The sequence below is a fragment of the Moschus berezovskii genome, chromosome X (assembly GCF_049115385.1).
Source record: "Moschus berezovskii isolate FMDL1 chromosome X, NW_MosBer_1.0, whole genome shotgun sequence".
Taxonomy (NCBI): Eukaryota; Metazoa; Chordata; class Mammalia; order Artiodactyla; family Moschidae; genus Moschus; species Moschus berezovskii.
The window spans coordinates 14,765,627-14,782,708 of NC_142488.1; the positions used below are offsets into that span (position 1 = coordinate 14,765,627).

The 17,082-nt window shown below is 42.8% G+C and overlaps 1 protein-coding gene across 8 annotated transcripts in view; it reads left to right on the forward strand.

The window, feature by feature from the left end:
• LOC129564375 (carbonic anhydrase 5B, mitochondrial-like) overlaps positions 1-17,082 on the forward strand; it is a 48,666-nt gene that overhangs the window by 4,699 nt on the left and 26,885 nt on the right. For 5 of the 8 annotated variants that reach the window (XR_016036972.1, XM_055438316.2, XM_055438314.2 and 2 more), the window contains exons 2-3: positions 199-390; positions 11,891-12,088. Coding sequence is in view for 5 of the 8 variants with exons in the window: in XM_055438316.2 (XP_055294291.2) it covers positions 252-390; positions 11,891-12,088 (337 nt within the window). In the remaining 3 variants the exon portion in view is untranslated. Of the gene's footprint in view, positions 1-198; positions 391-11,890; positions 15,357-17,082 lie in introns of those variants that run through there. The other 3 variants (XM_088834217.1, XM_088834218.1, XM_088834219.1) reach the window with 2 other exon arrangements.

The window sequence follows — 17,082 nt, forward strand, 5'->3', positions numbered from 1 at the left end:
AGAACCTTTACAATGGCCTAGAAGTCTCCTTGACACAGCATCCACTACCTCCGGACCTCATCCTACCACCCTCCTCCTGGTTTACTCCACTCCTACATATTTACCTCCCCCTTCCCCATAGAAACAATCTGAATGATGTTTTCCACATGATCGGGACCTCTATTATTTATGGATTTGCCTCTTCTGTCCTGCCTCTAGGTTATTAGGTTCCTGCAAGCTGCTGGGGAGCTGATCAAGATTTTAAGCTAAAGATGGCGATGATGAGTCACCTGAGGGCCATTCTTCAAGCCTCTCCATGCAAGACACTGGAGAAGGTTCCAGATTCCGAGGTCCATGCCTGCAAGGCCTTGCAGCCTCTACACCTGCACTTAAAATCCCGGAACCAAGTCTGTGAGTACACGGCTGCCTGGACAGCGGAAGCCTGGTTGTTTCCTAAGAGTCACGTGTGTTGAGTGTGTGCAGCTCTGATGTCAGTGGCATTCCAGACTGGAATTAGATGCCTTGAGGAGAATACACCATTATTTCTCTGTTTGTTAAAATATGGGAAATTTCCCCCCTAACTTTATTGAGCTACAGCTGACCTAAGTCTGAGGTACACATCATGATGATGTACTCTGGAACATTCCACCCCTCATTAGAAATTGCAGAAGAGTTGCTTGGAGCTGACCAACTGGCCCATGTGTGTTCTGGGACCCCGCCAGATCAGGTGAGGTGGCAGATGGTCTTCCCTGACTCCACGGTACTGCTGCCATGGGGGTGAGTCATCCTGTGCTGCTGGGGCTGGAGTGTGTGCTACAGATGTTGCATAGCATCCCTAACTGTCTCAAGACCTCCCTAAAGGTCCCCTGGAGGCAACGTGACGCTGGCGCAGAGCCCCTGGGATGATAGGAGAGGATGATGTGTGTGATGGTGGAGACATGAGTTTAATGCACTGGTTAAGTGTATGTGCCAAATAGTTAATTTCTATATTTTCCACCATTCACAGTGAATTCACACAGCTTTCCAATGTTGGTTTGCTTCCAGATTGTAGGTTTCTCAACTTTTCTTCCTTGGGCTTATTCTCTCTGACCTTATTTGCACATTAAAAAAGGAATTTATGAGCAATGCCAATCTAGCGAAATCCATTGCCTTGAAACTGCTTCATAAATATATTTTTATTGTAAGTTTATTTTGTTTCTTCCATCACTAACTGTGTTATTAAACTGAACTGACCTGATTCATAATAAATTTCTGGTTGCTGGGTGTGGCTTCCTACCAGCAAGCCCACATCCTCCCCAGAATGGCTTCTTCTCAACACTGGCACTTTGCGGTCTAAGGCTAAAAATGGAAAAAAAGTAGTCATATTTATCTAGTTACTAAATCTTGTGTGTGAGGGCGTTCCCTATTTTCTTGTTTGTTTATATTTACAGAAAAGTATTTACTTTTTGTATTTACACAATGATGAAAGTAAATCAAGTATGCTCATGTCTTTAGGATAGTTTGCTCCTTTTAGTGCTGACAAAACCCCAAACGTAGTGGCTTAGGTAGGTGGGGGATTCTCTCTGTTTTTTAATAAACATTTTTTATATTTATATTTGTTTATTTGGGTTTTATTTGCAGCACTCGGAATCTTTGGTTGCAACACATGGGATCCTTTTTGAGCAGCATATGGGATCTAGTTGGAAATTGGAAATGCAGGATCTTAGCCACTGGACCACCAGGGAAGTCCCAGGGGGACTTCTTTTGGTTAATTTCCCACATCAGATGAAATGTTCTCATTTGTTACTTACTAGAAGAAACAGGTGAGACTCACTGTTTGATTGTGGTTTTCACATATTACATTGTCCCTCCTTGTTTCACCCAGGAGAATATTGGTCTTTGCTGCCCTGGGCCACTGAGCATGTCCTGTTTGGATTTCCTCGTCCCTCATGATTTGGTTAGGAAGACAATACTCATTGATTTTGGAAGCTCAGTACCCCAGAGGAAGGCCCAATACACTTGTGACCCAAGACCACTAGGGGTTAGTTAATGTTCAAAGTCCTTAGCGAGCGCCTGCCACACAGTGAGAACTTGGTGTTGGCAGCTGCCTCCAGTACCACAGTTGTTAGGTCATCACCACCATCATCATGTCATCTGCTCAGCACGTCCCTCGGATGTCTGACCGTGTTAGGATCTGGGGAGCACAGCAAGGACTGACTGAAGGAGGAGGGCATGGCAGCTTGAGAAGCAGCATTTCGCTTGGGCCTGTGCCCTGTGCTCTACCTTCACTCCCCGTCATCCCCAGGCAGCACTGGTGTCAACTCAAACTGCTCTTTGCTGTGATCTCAGTTACAGACAGTAAATGTTGACAGTCCTAACCCTGCGGACTGGTAATACGATAAAATAAAGAGAAAAGCCTGCACCAATTACCCAAAATGAAAAGAAAATCAATTACATTTCATGTATCATTGAGTGAAATTTAGCCTAACTTCTTGTCTGATAAAAAACATTTAGGTATGAGATCTTAGACCATTGGGAAATAGGTTTAATAATACTAATTTTTAATATAATGAAATATAAAGAATGTCATCTAGAAGAATGGAAATGGTACAGATTTGTTACTATTCTACTGATTCTTAACATTCTTGATCTCCCTAGTTTTAGACAGAAGAGGAACAGTTATTTTTAAAACAAACTGAAATAGAATAGCAATGTATAAAATGTAGCTATTGGCCTCATGTATGTATTTACATGTAAATAATGTATTCAGATTGTATGGCACATGTGGAAATTTCCATTAGCAGAGAAACTTCTATTTGACAGGACTGGTCTATATTATAACTGATCTATGTTAGAAAACTGTTCTATTATTTCTCTAATTAATTTTGAAGAACACTAATAAAGCCTGGAGAACAGTATTGAAAAGCTTGTTTTGCAGTGTCTTCACAAAGAATTCCATTATTCCCCTGATAATATGGACTGGGATACCCAGACTATATTGTTTTCCATTAACTTTCAAATCATCTTGAGAAACAATGGACGCATTAAGAACCTTTTGGATTTAATTAACAGCCTCAGGGGTATCTGCAGCTACAGTGCACTAGCAAATAGCCCTAAAGTGACCACCAGGAAACGTGGGCCTTAGTCTGCTGTGGTGGTAACTGCGTGTGATGCTGTGGTTACCTGGGCTCAGTGTCAAAGTGCCTCTTACAGCCCTGATGCTCTAACAAGGCAGTTTGTGATTCTGTGATTTTGTGTTGACCATCCTCAACAAAGTCACATGAAAGGTCCCTGTGTATACCCTCACTGTTAGGGGAAGCACATTGATTGAAACTGCCCACCCTGGCCAGGCACCATAGTAACCATTTGCATGAGTTGTTTTATGACAGGAGATTCTGATAAGGAATACAGAACTAATAAGCCACCACCAACCAACCAGAAGAGTTCGAGAAAGGTCGAAAGGAGACACCCGGTGTCCGTCCACTTCCCAGAATCCCTCTGACTAGCATCCATCTTGGCTGAGCGATGCGTGTGCCACCATGAAAGACTCTGAATTAAAACGATTGGCCAAAGACCACCCGGAAGCTAATCCCACCACCATAAAACCCAAGACTGTGAGCCACGCGGCAGAGCTGTTCTGGGTTCCCTTACCCTACTGCTCTCCACCTGGGTGCCCTTCTCAATAAAATCTCTTGCTTTCTCAGCGTGTGTCTCCTTGGACAATTCTTTTCCAAGTGTTAGACAAGAGCCCAGTTTTGGGCCCTGGAAGGGGTCCCCTTTCCTGCAACAACTGCAGTAGCCCAAGGCCCCCTAAGATGGCATTCATTTTGATAAGGAAACAGCATATCTCACGAAAAAGGACAGTACAGGGCAAGGTACTGGTTGGTTGGTGGTGGCTTATTAGTTCTGTATTCCTTATCAGGATCTCCTGTCATAAAACAACTCATGCAAATGGTTACTATGGTGCCTGGCCAGGGTGGGCAGTTTCAATCAATGTGCTTCCCCTAACACAGTGAGGGTATACGCAGGGACCTTTCATGTGACTTTGTTGAGGATGGTCAACACAAAATCACAGGTACAGGAGAAGAGGTTAATGACGGTATAGAGCAGTAATGTCCAAAAGATATATAATGCAAGCTACATGTACTCTTCTGATTTAATAGTCACACTAAGTGAGGGGTAAAGAAACAGGTCAAATTCTGAGGTGGCACAGTGGTAAAGAATCTGCCTGCCAATGTAGGAGCCACAAGAGATACAGGTTTGGTCCCAGGAAAGAACCCTCTGGAGTAGGAAATGGCAACCCACTCCAGTATTCTTACCGGGAAAATTCCATGGACAGAGGTGTATGGTGGGCTTCAGTCCATGGTGTCGCAAAGAGACACAACTGAGCATGCACTCATGTGCATAATATAGTCGGTATATCCAGAATATCATGACTGTAACATGTAATCACTATAAAAATTATTAGTGAGGTGGTTTACATGAGTAAGTCTTCAAAGCCCAGTGGGGTATCCTATACCCTACATTTGCAGCACATCTCACTGACTGACCAATGGGAGTAACCTGGCCAGGTTCTGGAATAGCGTGGCAAGACCAGAGTTTGGGAAGGATGAGAAATAAAATTACATGGGCATGGTGGGTTCCTAATATGAAAACCTTGGTGCCTGGACACAGAAGTTTGAACTTCACATAGCCTTTAACATGGGAGCAACATGATGAAGGTGGCAATTTAGGAAAATTGATGCATGGCAAAACATAGTAGAGGGTAGTAAGAGAGCAGGAAAAGTGAGCAAAAGGACTTTTCCTCGAGGAAAGAAAAGTATATGGTGTAGGGGTCTAAACTAGGCTGGTGGTCATGGGCTGGGCAAAGAAGAGATAAGCCTCAAAGATCCTTAAGGAAAAAACAATGTGCTCAGTAGAGTAAAAGGAAATAAAGGTAAAACAGGAATGAACCTGAAAGGTTGTTGCTGAGCCTTGAAAGACGCCAGGATTCTTGGCCTCCAGAGGAGAATTTAATCCGGGGTCAGTGACTTGACCACTCGGAGCTTTTGTGTAATAAAGTTTTATTAACGCATAAGAGAGATAGAGAAAGCTTCTGATGGAGACATCAGAAGGATGCAGAAAGAGTGCCGCGCTGCTAGTCTTTAGCAGGAAGTTATATACTTATTAGCAGGCTGCTAATAGAGAAAGGAAATGTCTCAAAACTCAGAGAGTAGCATCAGACCCCTCACCCACAACATCCATTTTGAGATAACATTAGCACAAGATGAGTCATCCTGGGCCCTAAAATGACTGACATGAATCTTGAAGAAAGGCAAGTCTCCAAGTAAATACATAGTCTCATTAATGCAGCTTAAGAGAACATTTGCATGAGTAAAACAAACTGGTTTGTCAAGTCTGTTCTGAGTCTTAAACAGAATAGACCTGAATAAAAATGGAGTCTAAGGTAAATACATTGTTCATTAACATAGCTTAAGAAAAACATTTCCATAAGAAAAACGCATTGGTTAGCTCAAGGTTTGAGAAAAGTTAAGTTCTGATGGAACCAGGTATTGTCATGGCAACAAAGAATTTTAAAGGAAACCACCTTTTAATTTCGTATAGAGAAGGGAAAAAAATCTCTTATAGTTTGTTTCCTCCTGCTGCTTAAGAGAGAGGAAAAAAATGTCTGACACTTGCAGCCTATTTCCTCCGTTTGGGGGCCCCTAGTCTTCCTGCCTGTTGTCCTGTCAAACCCTTCCCAGAATGGTGTTTATTTTGTACATTCAGTCCACAAGCAGTGATTAAAAGCCAGCTAGAGGGGAACTCGGAGAAGGCAATGGTAACCCACTCCAGTACTCTTGCCTGGAAAATCCCATGGACGGAGGAGCCTGGTAGGCTGCAGTCCATGGGGTCGCTAAGAGTCGGGCATGACTGAGCGACTTCACTTTCACTTTTCACTTTCATGCATTGGAGAAGGAAATGGCAACCCACTCCAGTGTTTTTGCCTGGAGAATCCCAGGGACGGGGGAGCCTGGTGGGCTGCCGTCTATGGGGTTGCACAGAGTCAGACACGACTGAAGCAACTTAGCAGCAGCAGGGAGGAACTAGAGGGGCAGCAGATAAGTATGCATGCTGCTGCTGCTGCTAAGTCACTTCAGTCGTGTCCGACTCTGTGTGACCCCATAGATGGCAGCCCACCAGGCTCCCCTGTCCCTGGGATTCTCCAGGCAAGAACACTGGAGTGGGTTGCTATTTCCTTCTCCAATAAGTATGCATACATGCATATAATTGTCATTATACCTGTGTAATAAACAGTTTTGAAGGAAAAGATCAGAATGCAGTGATTAATAAGAGGGGATTGTTTAAGAGGATAATCAGAGAGGTACGGAAGTGACACTTGCTGAAGAGGTGAGAAGCCAAAAATAGGAGCCAAAGCTGAACTGAATGAGGGGAAATTGATTTCTGAGGAGGAATAGGAATTAAGGGGCTAAGGCAGGGATGATGCTGAAAGACAGACATCTCAGAGGCAGGAGCTGAAGGTGACACAAGGACAAAGTAAACCAAAGCCAAGACCAGTGAGTTACATGAGGACTAAAGGCAAGCACATCTTCACTATGGAATCTGGAGGGATTGTGTTGCTCTTAGCACATTACATTAGTGAACACTTCCTAATGACAGTATGGTGTCACCCCTTAAACCTTGGTTGACAGAATCACTAGCTCTGTTTATTTCATTTTCCCCACAAAAGAAGCTGGAAACACAGGCTCCATTAGAGCATATAATCACCTTCCTACTTGGAGGGAAAGTCTGAGCAACTACCAAGAAATCGTTTTAACTTGTACTTTGTTAGAATGGAGGAAGAGAGAAGAGAACAAAAATGTGAATTTATCTTTAGCAAAACAAATCCTGGGCAAAAGCTGGCTTCACTAAGAGGACAGTGACCAAGGGCTCCCTGATAGTTGTGGGGGGATAGCCTGGTTTCCTAAAGGAGGAGGTGAGTGGGGAAAGCCTGGAAGCTAAACCTGTGAACTGATAGGAGTGTTATGACCATAAAAGAGCCACTGAAGGAACAGGCCTGGTTTCCTCAGGCTGCTGTTTGTGTGGGTGAGGGAGCAGATTCTAGGCATTTCCTGAACAAAGTGGGGGCCGATTAAAGGTGAAACAGGGCCTCGTCTTAGGCATCTGCTCATCATTCCTGTCTTCCCTAGTCTCCATGGGAAACAGACCCTCACCAACTGGTTTTGAAGGGTGTGAATGCTCAAAGCCTCAGCCTCCCTCTGGGCATCTCAGGTCTCTGCTGGCGGTCAGCTTTAAGACTGAATCAGGACTGTTCTGGGGGTTTCTGGAAGCTTTAAAATACCAAACTAAAAACTAACCAAATACAGCTTTTTAACCCAACAATAGCATTTGGATAATCCATGTTCAGATTAAATAACAAATTAGGAGCTACAGGGCACAATAAAGGGGGAGAAAGACATGGCTCCTGCCTGCAAGGAATCTGCATTCCACTCCAATAATAATATGATTACATGGTGCCAGTTTCCCCATTTTTCACTCTAGATTTCTGAAGCAGAAAGTTCTCCTTCTCTCAAGTAAGTTCTTGTTCTTCAGAAGTTATTTTATACCGAGGGAAAGAACCCAAAACATTGGGTTCAAACCTCTCTAGAGAAGAGATGATCTGTAGTATGTGAAAAGCTGAGCAGAAAAAAGGGAATACCTTGAGTTTGCCTATTGCTTTTGGCTCTAGACCAAGATTTCTCAACTTTGGCATTACTGATATTTGGGGCCACATAATTTTGAACTGTGGTGCTGGAGAAGACTCTAGAGTCCCTTGGACTGCAAGGAGATCCAACCAGTCCATTCTAAAGGAGATCAGTCCAGGGTGTTCATTGGAAGGACTGATGCTGAAGCTGAAACTCCAATACTTTGGCCACCTCATACAAAGAGTTGACTCAAAGGAAAAGAGTCTGATGCTGGGAGGGATTGGGGGTGGGAGGAGAAGGGGATCCGACAGAGAAGGAGATGGCTGGATGGCATCACCAACTCGATGGACATGAGTTTGAGTGAACTCCAGGAGTTGGTGATGGACAAGGGGGGCTGGCGTGCTGTGATTCATGGGGTCACAAAGAATCAGACAAGACTGAGCAACTGAACTGAACCATAGAAAGCTTCAGGAGTCTAAAAGAACCAGCCGAATTCAGTTATTTTCCAAGTTCTATTTGCCTACACAACATTATTGGTCTTGTTTAGTCTCACGAGACCTCCAAAAATTAGCGGGTCAAGTTTTTTTGTTTGGTTCTGGTTGACTTAGTTTGCACGGTAATGCCGAAGACTAAGATCAAGCAAAACCAAGATGAGGAGCATGGATACCAGGCCGTGCGTGGGTGCGGACTATTGAGAGGAAGCGCACTCCTAATACACTGAGGATGAGACAAAAAAAAAACAGTAAGACACGGTGAAAACGTTGTGGCAGATGATTTCACGTTAGTGGACGAAGGCTCATTCTTCAAAATGCTATGTTTAAAGGAAATCTACGATAAATTCCAATAATACGTTGAACACACTGCGCGCAGTGCATGCTGGTTATGCAAATGAACGCTGAGTCCCCGCCCCCGAGATTCTCGCCTCTCCCTGCACCGGATCCCGTGAGGCTTTCTGTGTGTCAAATGCATCGCCCATATATTATTATCTTAAGCCGTCAAGAAAAGCCTTATTCAAAAGAAATCCGACCCAGAGTGTCGAGGAGGAGAAAACATGGAGCCAGGGTCCTGGGGACAATGGACTGGAAGCGGGCTTCGTGGGAGCCGTTGCGGGGAGAGGCGAGAATCTCGGGGGCGGGGACTCAGCGTTCATTTGCATAACCAGCATGCACTGCGCGCAGTGTGTTCAACTTATTATTGGAATTTATCGTAGATTTCCTTTAAACATAGCATTTCGAAGAATGAGCCTTCGTCCACTAACGTGAAAAGATCTGCCACAACCTTTTCACCGTGCTTACTGTGTTTTTTTTGTCTCATCCTCAGTGCATTAGGAGTGCGCTTTGTCTCAATGGTCTGTGCCCACGCACGGTATCCATGCTCCTCAGCTTGCTTCTGCTTGATCTTAGTCTCCGGCATTACCGTGCAGACTAAGTCAACCAGAACCAAGCAAAAAATTTTTACCTGCTAATTTTTGGAGGTCTTGTGAGACTAAACAAGACCAATAATGTTGTGCAGAAAAATAGAACTTGGAAAATAACTGATTTCAGCTGGTTCTTTGAGACTCCTGAAGCTTTCTATGGTTCACTTTGGTCGCTGAGTCGTGTCCGACTCTTTGAGACCCCATGAATCACAGCACACCAAGTCTCCCTTATCCATCACCAACTCCCGGAGTTCACTCAAACTCATGGCCTTCGAGTCGGTGATGCCATCCAGCTATCTCCTTCTCTGCTGTCCCCTTCTCCTCAAGCCTTCACTCTTTCCCAGCATCAGGGTCTTTTCCACTGAGTCAGTTTTTCTCATCAGGTGGCCAAAGTAGGTAGCCAAGTGTTGAGTTTTAAGCCAAATTTTTGGCTCTCCTCTTTCACTTTCATCAAGAGGCTCTTCAGTTCTTCTCTTTCTGCCATAAGGGTGGTGTCATCTGCATATCTGAGGTTATTGATGTTTCTCCTGGTAATCTTGATTGCCGCCTGTGCTTCAACCAGCCCAGCATTCCTCATGATGCACTCTGCATATAAGTTAAAATAGCAGGGTGACAATATGCAGCCTTGATGTTCTCCTGTCCCGATTCGGAACCAGTCTGTTGTTCCATGTTCCGTTCTAACCATTGCTTCTTGACCTCCATACAGATTTCTCAGGGGGGCAGGTCAGGTTGATTGGTCAGTAAGATTGATCGGTCTTTGGTCAGTGAGGGTCTCATAATCGTGAATGGGTTTTCCAGGAGAGTTTTCTGGTTCCGGGAAAGACCCAAGACAGGGGGAGAAAGGGACGACATTGGGTAAAACGCTTAGATAGCATCACTGACTCGGTGGACATGAGTTTGAGCATGCCCCAGGAGTTAGTGATGGATAAGAAAGCCGGTTGGACACAACTGAGCAAATGAAGTGGACAATTTTCACGACCCTGGGATGGAACCCGGCCCTCCTATTTGGGAAGTCACCTTTTGTTTTTTTTTAAACAGTGATTATTTACCTTCTATGCAGAGTACATCATGAGGAATGCTTGGCTGGAAGAAGCACAAGCTGGAATCAAGATTGCCGGGAGAAATATCAATAACCTCAGATAGGCACATGACACCACCCTTACGGCAGAAAGTGAAGAGGAACTAAAAAGCCTCTTGATGAAAGTGAAAGAGGAGAGTGAAAAAGTTGGCTTGAAGCTCAACATTCAGAAAACTAAGATCATGGCATCCGGTCCCATCAACTCATGGGAAATAGATGGGGAAACAGTGGAAACAGTGTCAGACTTTATTTTTTGGGGGCTCCAAATTCACTGCGGATGCTGACTGCAGCCATGAAATTGAAAGACGCTTACTCCTTGGAAGGAAAATTATGACCAACCTAGATAGCATATTAAAAACAGAGACATTACTTTGCCAACCACGGTCCGTCTAGTCAAGGCTATGGTTTTTCCAGTGGTCATGTATGGATGTGAGAGTTGGACTGTGAAGAAAGCTGAGTGCCGAAGAATTGATGCTTTTGAACTGTGGTGTTGGAGAAGACTCTTGAGAGGCCCTTGGACTGCAAGGAGATCCAGCCAGTCCATTCTAAAGGAGATTAGTCCTGGGTGTTCATTGGAAGGACTGACGCTGAAGCTGAAACTCCAATACTTTGGCCACCTCATGCGACGAGTTGACTTACTGGAAAAGACTGATGCTGAGAGGGATTGGGGGCAGGAGAAGGGGACGACAGAGAATGAGATGGCTGGATGGCATCACCAACTCGATGGACATGAGTTTGGGTGAACTCCGGGAGTTGGTGACGGACAGGGAGGCCTGGCGTGCTGTGACTCATGGGGTCGCAAAGAGTCGGACACGACTGAGTGACTGAACTGAACTGAATACTGAGTGACTGAACTGAACTGAATTCTTGTGAAAGCCAGTCCTGCTACCGTGTAGGATGTTTAGCTGCATCTCTGGCCTCTACCCACTAGATGTCAGTAGCACCCTCCTCCAGCTGGACAAGCCAAAGTGTCTCCAGACATTGCCAATGGCCCCCTCCCGTGAGAACCACTGGTCTAGAAACTGCCTTGGCCCGCTCTGTGTCTATACTGCGGGCCACTTGTAGGATCCGCTTGGGGCAGCTATCTCAGGAAGAGAGCCATCTCCCGTGTAAGAGGAAACCAGAGGCAAGCTTGTTTTTCTTCTGACAAGTGGAGTACCAGTGACCTTGCCATGCACAGAGGGGTTTGACTGGGCAGCAGCTGCCTTGTCACTTTCTCAAATCCTCAGGCTCGTTCTCAGCAGTGGGATGAGGGACAGAGGGGCACTGCTCATGATTTATCTCGATTCATATTTTGTCTGGTTTTCCTGTTGGTCTTGGTTCTGCCCATCCATGCTGCTTCTAAAGGACAGACACCTGGACAACCCGAATTATACACGTGAAGTCTGTCCATCACGTGTGCATAGCTCTCTTTGTTATAAGAAATTTGCTGAGATTTATCAGGGACTTGCCACAAAGACCTGGCTCTTGACTCTGGTAGAAAAATCAGCACCGGTGATGCCGTGTGAGACAGAGTGTGCATGTACCCCTGAACTTACAGTGTCATAGCTACGCATGTGACAGACAGAACTCCAGGGACCTTAGCAATGCTAACGTCTGGCCAGGCTTTGCAGGATGTCTGCCTAATCCTCACAGCTGGCTCCCATAAGAGGTGAACTCAGAGGACACACCTATGCAGGCCCATATGATCCCCGCAGTGAGGATTCCAGCTAGTGGGCCTCTCGATGACAGCCCTGATGTGCTTTCTCCTAGTGCACCCCCTCTGGGAGAAAGTGGACCTGGCCCCGGCGGGGGAGCGCCAGTCGCCCATCAACATCCGGTGGAGGGACAGTGTCTACGATCCTGGCTTACAGCCGCTCACCATCTCTTATGACCCGACCACCTGCCTTCATGTCTGGAACAACGGGTACTCGTTCCTCGTGGAATTTGAAGATTCTGCAGATAAATCAGGTGAGAGCCAGACCTGTGGTCTCATCTGGAGTTAAAGGGACAGCTTCATGTCAGCACAGGCCACATCGCACAGCCCCGGGAAGTCTCTTGGTTACAGTGGTTTGGGACTCATTGGACTTACTTCTTTCTTTCAATGTGAAATACACATAACATGAAATTTACCATGTTAGCTTTTTTTTAAGTGTACAGTTCAGTAGTATTAACTACATTCACACTGTTGTACGACCATCACCACCATCCATCCTTATATCTCTGTACCTATTAAATAATAACTACTTATTTTTCCCCTCCCTCCAGCCCCTGGCAATGAACATTTTACTTCTGTTTCTATGAATTTTGACTATTGGGTGCCTCATTTAAATGGAATCATACAGTATTTGTCTTTTTATGAGTGGATGATTTCATTGAGCAAAATGTTTCAAGGTTCATTCATATTGTAACATGTGTCAGAATTTCATTCCTTTTAAAGAGAAATAATATTCCATTGTATGTACAGTTAATCCTTAGACAACACAGAGGTCAGGAGCCCCAACCATCTACAAAATTGAGAATCCAAGTGTACCTTAAAGCCAGCCCTCCATATCTGCAGTTCCTCTGTATCTGCGGAGTCACACAGCTGCAGATTATGTAGTACTGGAATATTTACTTAAGGGGAAAAAAATCCATGTATAAGTGGACCTGTGCAATTCAAACCCATGATGTTTAAGGGTCAGCTGTATATACCACATTTTGTTTATCTCTTCATCTATTTGTGGCAGCTGCCTTTTGGCTATTGTAAATAATGCTGCTATGAACATGGGTGTACAAATATCTTTTCAAGATGCTGTTTTCAATTATTTTGAGTATATACCCAGAAGTAGGATTGCTGGATCCTCCTTGGACTTTTTTGAGTGTACGATAAGTTTCTCTTCTCATTTTTACGCATATTTCCATCTACTAGAATAAGTAGTACTTTCTGTTAATACATATATCTGTGTATAGATTGTATTACTGATGTGGAAGATAGGGCATGAAGTTTAAACTTTGCTAGAAATTTATTTCCTGTGTTGTGTTGAATATGTGGTAATCCTCTGCTAACTGACTTGACAAATAATGTTTATATTAAATAGCAATACTACTTAGTCAGATTTATGCATGGGTTTTTTAAAAAAGTAAATACAAACTACAGTACTATACCATCCGTTGTTGGTTGAATCTATGGATGTGGAACCAAGGATGAGGAAAACCAACTGTAAAATTAAATATGCTGATTTTCAACTTTGAGGTGGTTGGCACCCCTAACCTCTGTGTTATTCAAAGGTCAACTGTACAGAGCAAAAGGCTAGTCAGGCAAGAAAATGATTTGGTCACCCAGCAACATGCATGTATTTTGTCATTCATTGATTTATTTTTTGATTCAACATTTACTAAATGCCAATCATGTGCCAGACATGGCACTAAGTGCTAGGAATAACAACTCGATTCTTGGCCTCCCAGAATTCAAAGACTAGTGAGAGAAACACACAGTAAATTAGAATTATACAGCAAATATGATTTGAAAAAGAGTTTCTAAAAATACTGTGGGACCACAGAGGAGGGTGTGATATAGACTGTTCAGAGGAGTGTATAGTGATTTCACTAAGGATGGGACATTTGTGTTGGGTATTGAAGGATGAATAGGCATTTGCCAAGAGGATTAGAAGGGCATTCCAGACTGAAGGAAAATCATGTGCAGAAACAGATGTTAAGGAAGTGTCCAAAACCCAATGTGGCCAACATGAGAGCATATGCTGTGGGGAGAAGCCGGAAGAATGGTGACCACTGAAGATTAAGAGGGTACATGGAAGGCAGTCTTCTGAGACACTGGTTATTTTTAAACAAGAGAATGGTATAGCATGATATCATCTAAATAATTGGTCAGTTGCTTTATTTTTTGAGGTTAACCCAGGCAACAGTACAAGATTAATCTACATGGGAGATGATGGGAGCCTGTGGCAATCAAAAGAGAGAAAGCAAGTTTTAACAAGCATTTTAAAAATAAAAGCAAAAAATAAAAATAAAAGAACCTGGAGTCTTCTTCAAATGAGAAGAAGGCAAAGTTAACCATGATCCTGTGGTGTCTCACTTGGGAGGCTCTGGGATGGCAATGCCAGAAAGTTCATGAATGATGGACAACGAATAATTTGTAGGGAAAAATAGGGAGCATGTAAGAAAATCAAATTTCTTCTTACAACTTTTATGCTAATTTATTTTAAATGTTACATTAAAAATAAAAACACATTTCAACTGGTTATGCCTCAAAAAAGGAATGTGTCTTCAACTCCTATGTAATTCCCATAGGAAGAATCTGTTTCTCTCAAAATAAGCATCTTCTCTCCTTTTGATGCAAATGGATTTTGGGATTTTAGTATTTCCTGCAGATCAAGATGAGAATGAATAAACACTGATCCCTCACTGAAATGTTACTCATTTTACTGTATTATTTTTAAAATGTTTCTCCCCAGATAAATCCTTTATTCAAAGTAATATTAATTGCTGCTCCATTAATTGCATAAGTTTCTTCCTATTCTTTGTTTCTATCTCATTTTGCATCAGATTGTCATATTTTTACCAGTGGCTTTATTTTAGGTGAGGAAACATGTTTAAATAGTGTAGGCTGAATAAGGCTACCAACTTATTTTGGAGTGATCCTATATGATCAGGCACTAATCCGTTTAATGGTGTTTCAGCTGCACTTGGTACATCAGAATGCAATCCAATTTGAAAGGTCTGAGGGTGCAGCAACTCGAAGAAGATGGTTTGGCTATGGTAGGAATATTTTTAAAGGTAAAAAAATCTTACCAAGTTTAAATGATGTGTTGCATTCTAGAATGAAAAAATAGAACATTAGAATATTGTTATTTACTTTAAGAACATGGGGATCAATATATTAGTATGATAAACAATGGTTAAAAGATTGTTAAGAATATATTTCAAATGGTATAAAACTAGGCTGTCCAATATGGTAGCCACAGGTCACGTATGTCTGTTGAGCACTTAAAATGTGGCTACTGTAAGTGAGGAAATGAATTTTAAATTTTATTTTAATCAATTGTCATTTAAATTTAGGAACTGAGAATTCAGTTATTGGAAAACTTTAATATGTTTGGAACAGCTTGGGTATATTATATACATTTTCAAGTGTAAAATATACAACTCAAGTGTAAAATATACAAATCAAGTATTCCTGATGAAAATTTAGCATACAAATTCACATGTGTTGTCTGTATTAAAATTAAGTTCACCTGTGTTTTGTTTCTTTTTTAACTTTTTTAGTACGACTTCTAGAAACTTTAAAATTACCTCTGTGGTTTGCATTATATTTTTATTTTTAGGCACTGTTATAAAAGGATAAAAGCAGATAATAATAAATACCAGTTAAAGTGTGAAATTTGTTAATATATTTTAAATGGAGTAAAAAGATAAAGGCAAACAGCTATGAGAAATGATCAGGAAGGGAACTAACATTTACGACAGTTGCTGAGTGCTTCGTTTATCTCCCATAGAAGGCTCTCTGGCAGACCCTCATCTCCATGTTTTAGATGAAGAAAGTAAAGCTCAGTGAAGTTAAGTGCTTTCCTGCCAGGTCACTCAGCAACTGGAGAACTGGATTGGAGCTCTGTGGACCATACTCTACACAGGATCTCTGAGCTCCTACAGGTTCCACAGGTGCAGGCCTCCTGCAAGCTCCCTGCCTTAGTCCACTGTGGATGCTAAGTGTTTAAAGGGTACCCAGGTTTTATTTTAATCAGGTATGGTAAAACACACAGATATGGAAATGGCTATCATAGAGGAAGAATTTTATTATACTCACAAATACCTAAAAAGAAGAGACATGGCATACCATGTGGGGACACATGGGGAATCTCCAGGGGTGGTCAGGAGGCAGAGAGAGCAGGGGAATACATGGACAGAACGTCTGTTGTGGTTTCCATGGGAAGGAATGGGTAAGACAACATAAGCAGGCTTAGGATTGGCCACTTTGGATAATTTCAGCAGGCTCTGGGCATTGAGGCTTTCCCCCGTTGTCTGGTATGTGGCCCTAGGGTTATTAGGGTAAAGGAATAGTGACTTACAGTGTAAGAACCCCAAAAAGAAAGTAGTTCGGGTCTGACTGGCTGGTTTGCATATGAAAGGTGTGCTCCCTGTTGTTCTCTCTAGCAACTGACTAACTCCGGCAGAGGCGATTCCTCTAGCATTATCAAGGCCTCAGCTATCAAAGCACAAAATATAGAAACTGGAAAACATGGTTATTGCACTAAGGCTTCTCAGGACTCAGGGACCTGAACTGAAAGTTGCGCCTTCCTATGCTCTGGTTTGCCCTGAGAGCTTCTGCCTCCTGAGCCCCTGTGTGCCAAGCACCAGTGAGACCCAGAGAGGGAAGCTGATGGAGTAAAAGGATACCTTTTCCTTTTCCCAGACTATGGGTTCCAGCCTATCAACAAACAGCCTGCTCATTTGTTTTGTCTACTTGCATTCAGTGATGTTTATAACATTCTAAATTGTATGGCTGAGTCCCTTTGATGTACACCTGAAACTATCACAACATTGTTAATTGGCTATACTCCAATACAAAATAAAAAGTTTAAAAAAAAAAACCACCATATAAAATGTAAAAAAGATAAATAAATTATCAGTTTAATTGCAGTTCCAGTACTGTGGATTGCTTTTAGGTAATTACCAATCTGATTTTAATTTACATTCTGTAACAATTCTAGAATGAGATGTCAGTTGTTTTTAATATTTTCTCATTCATTGTTCTTTAGTTAGGCAAACATAAAGAGCTACAGAAACTGGTGAATATTTTGCCATCAATTAAGCACAAGGTAATCTTTTCCCCTCTAAATCACTTGAGATATAGTTTATGTTTCAATCTCAGAGTGGAGACAATAACAGGGCATTTTGAATTGGGAAATGTAACTCACCTCAGTGTAACTGAGGTTCTCTTTGAAAGTCGCCCCTTAAGACAACTTGCC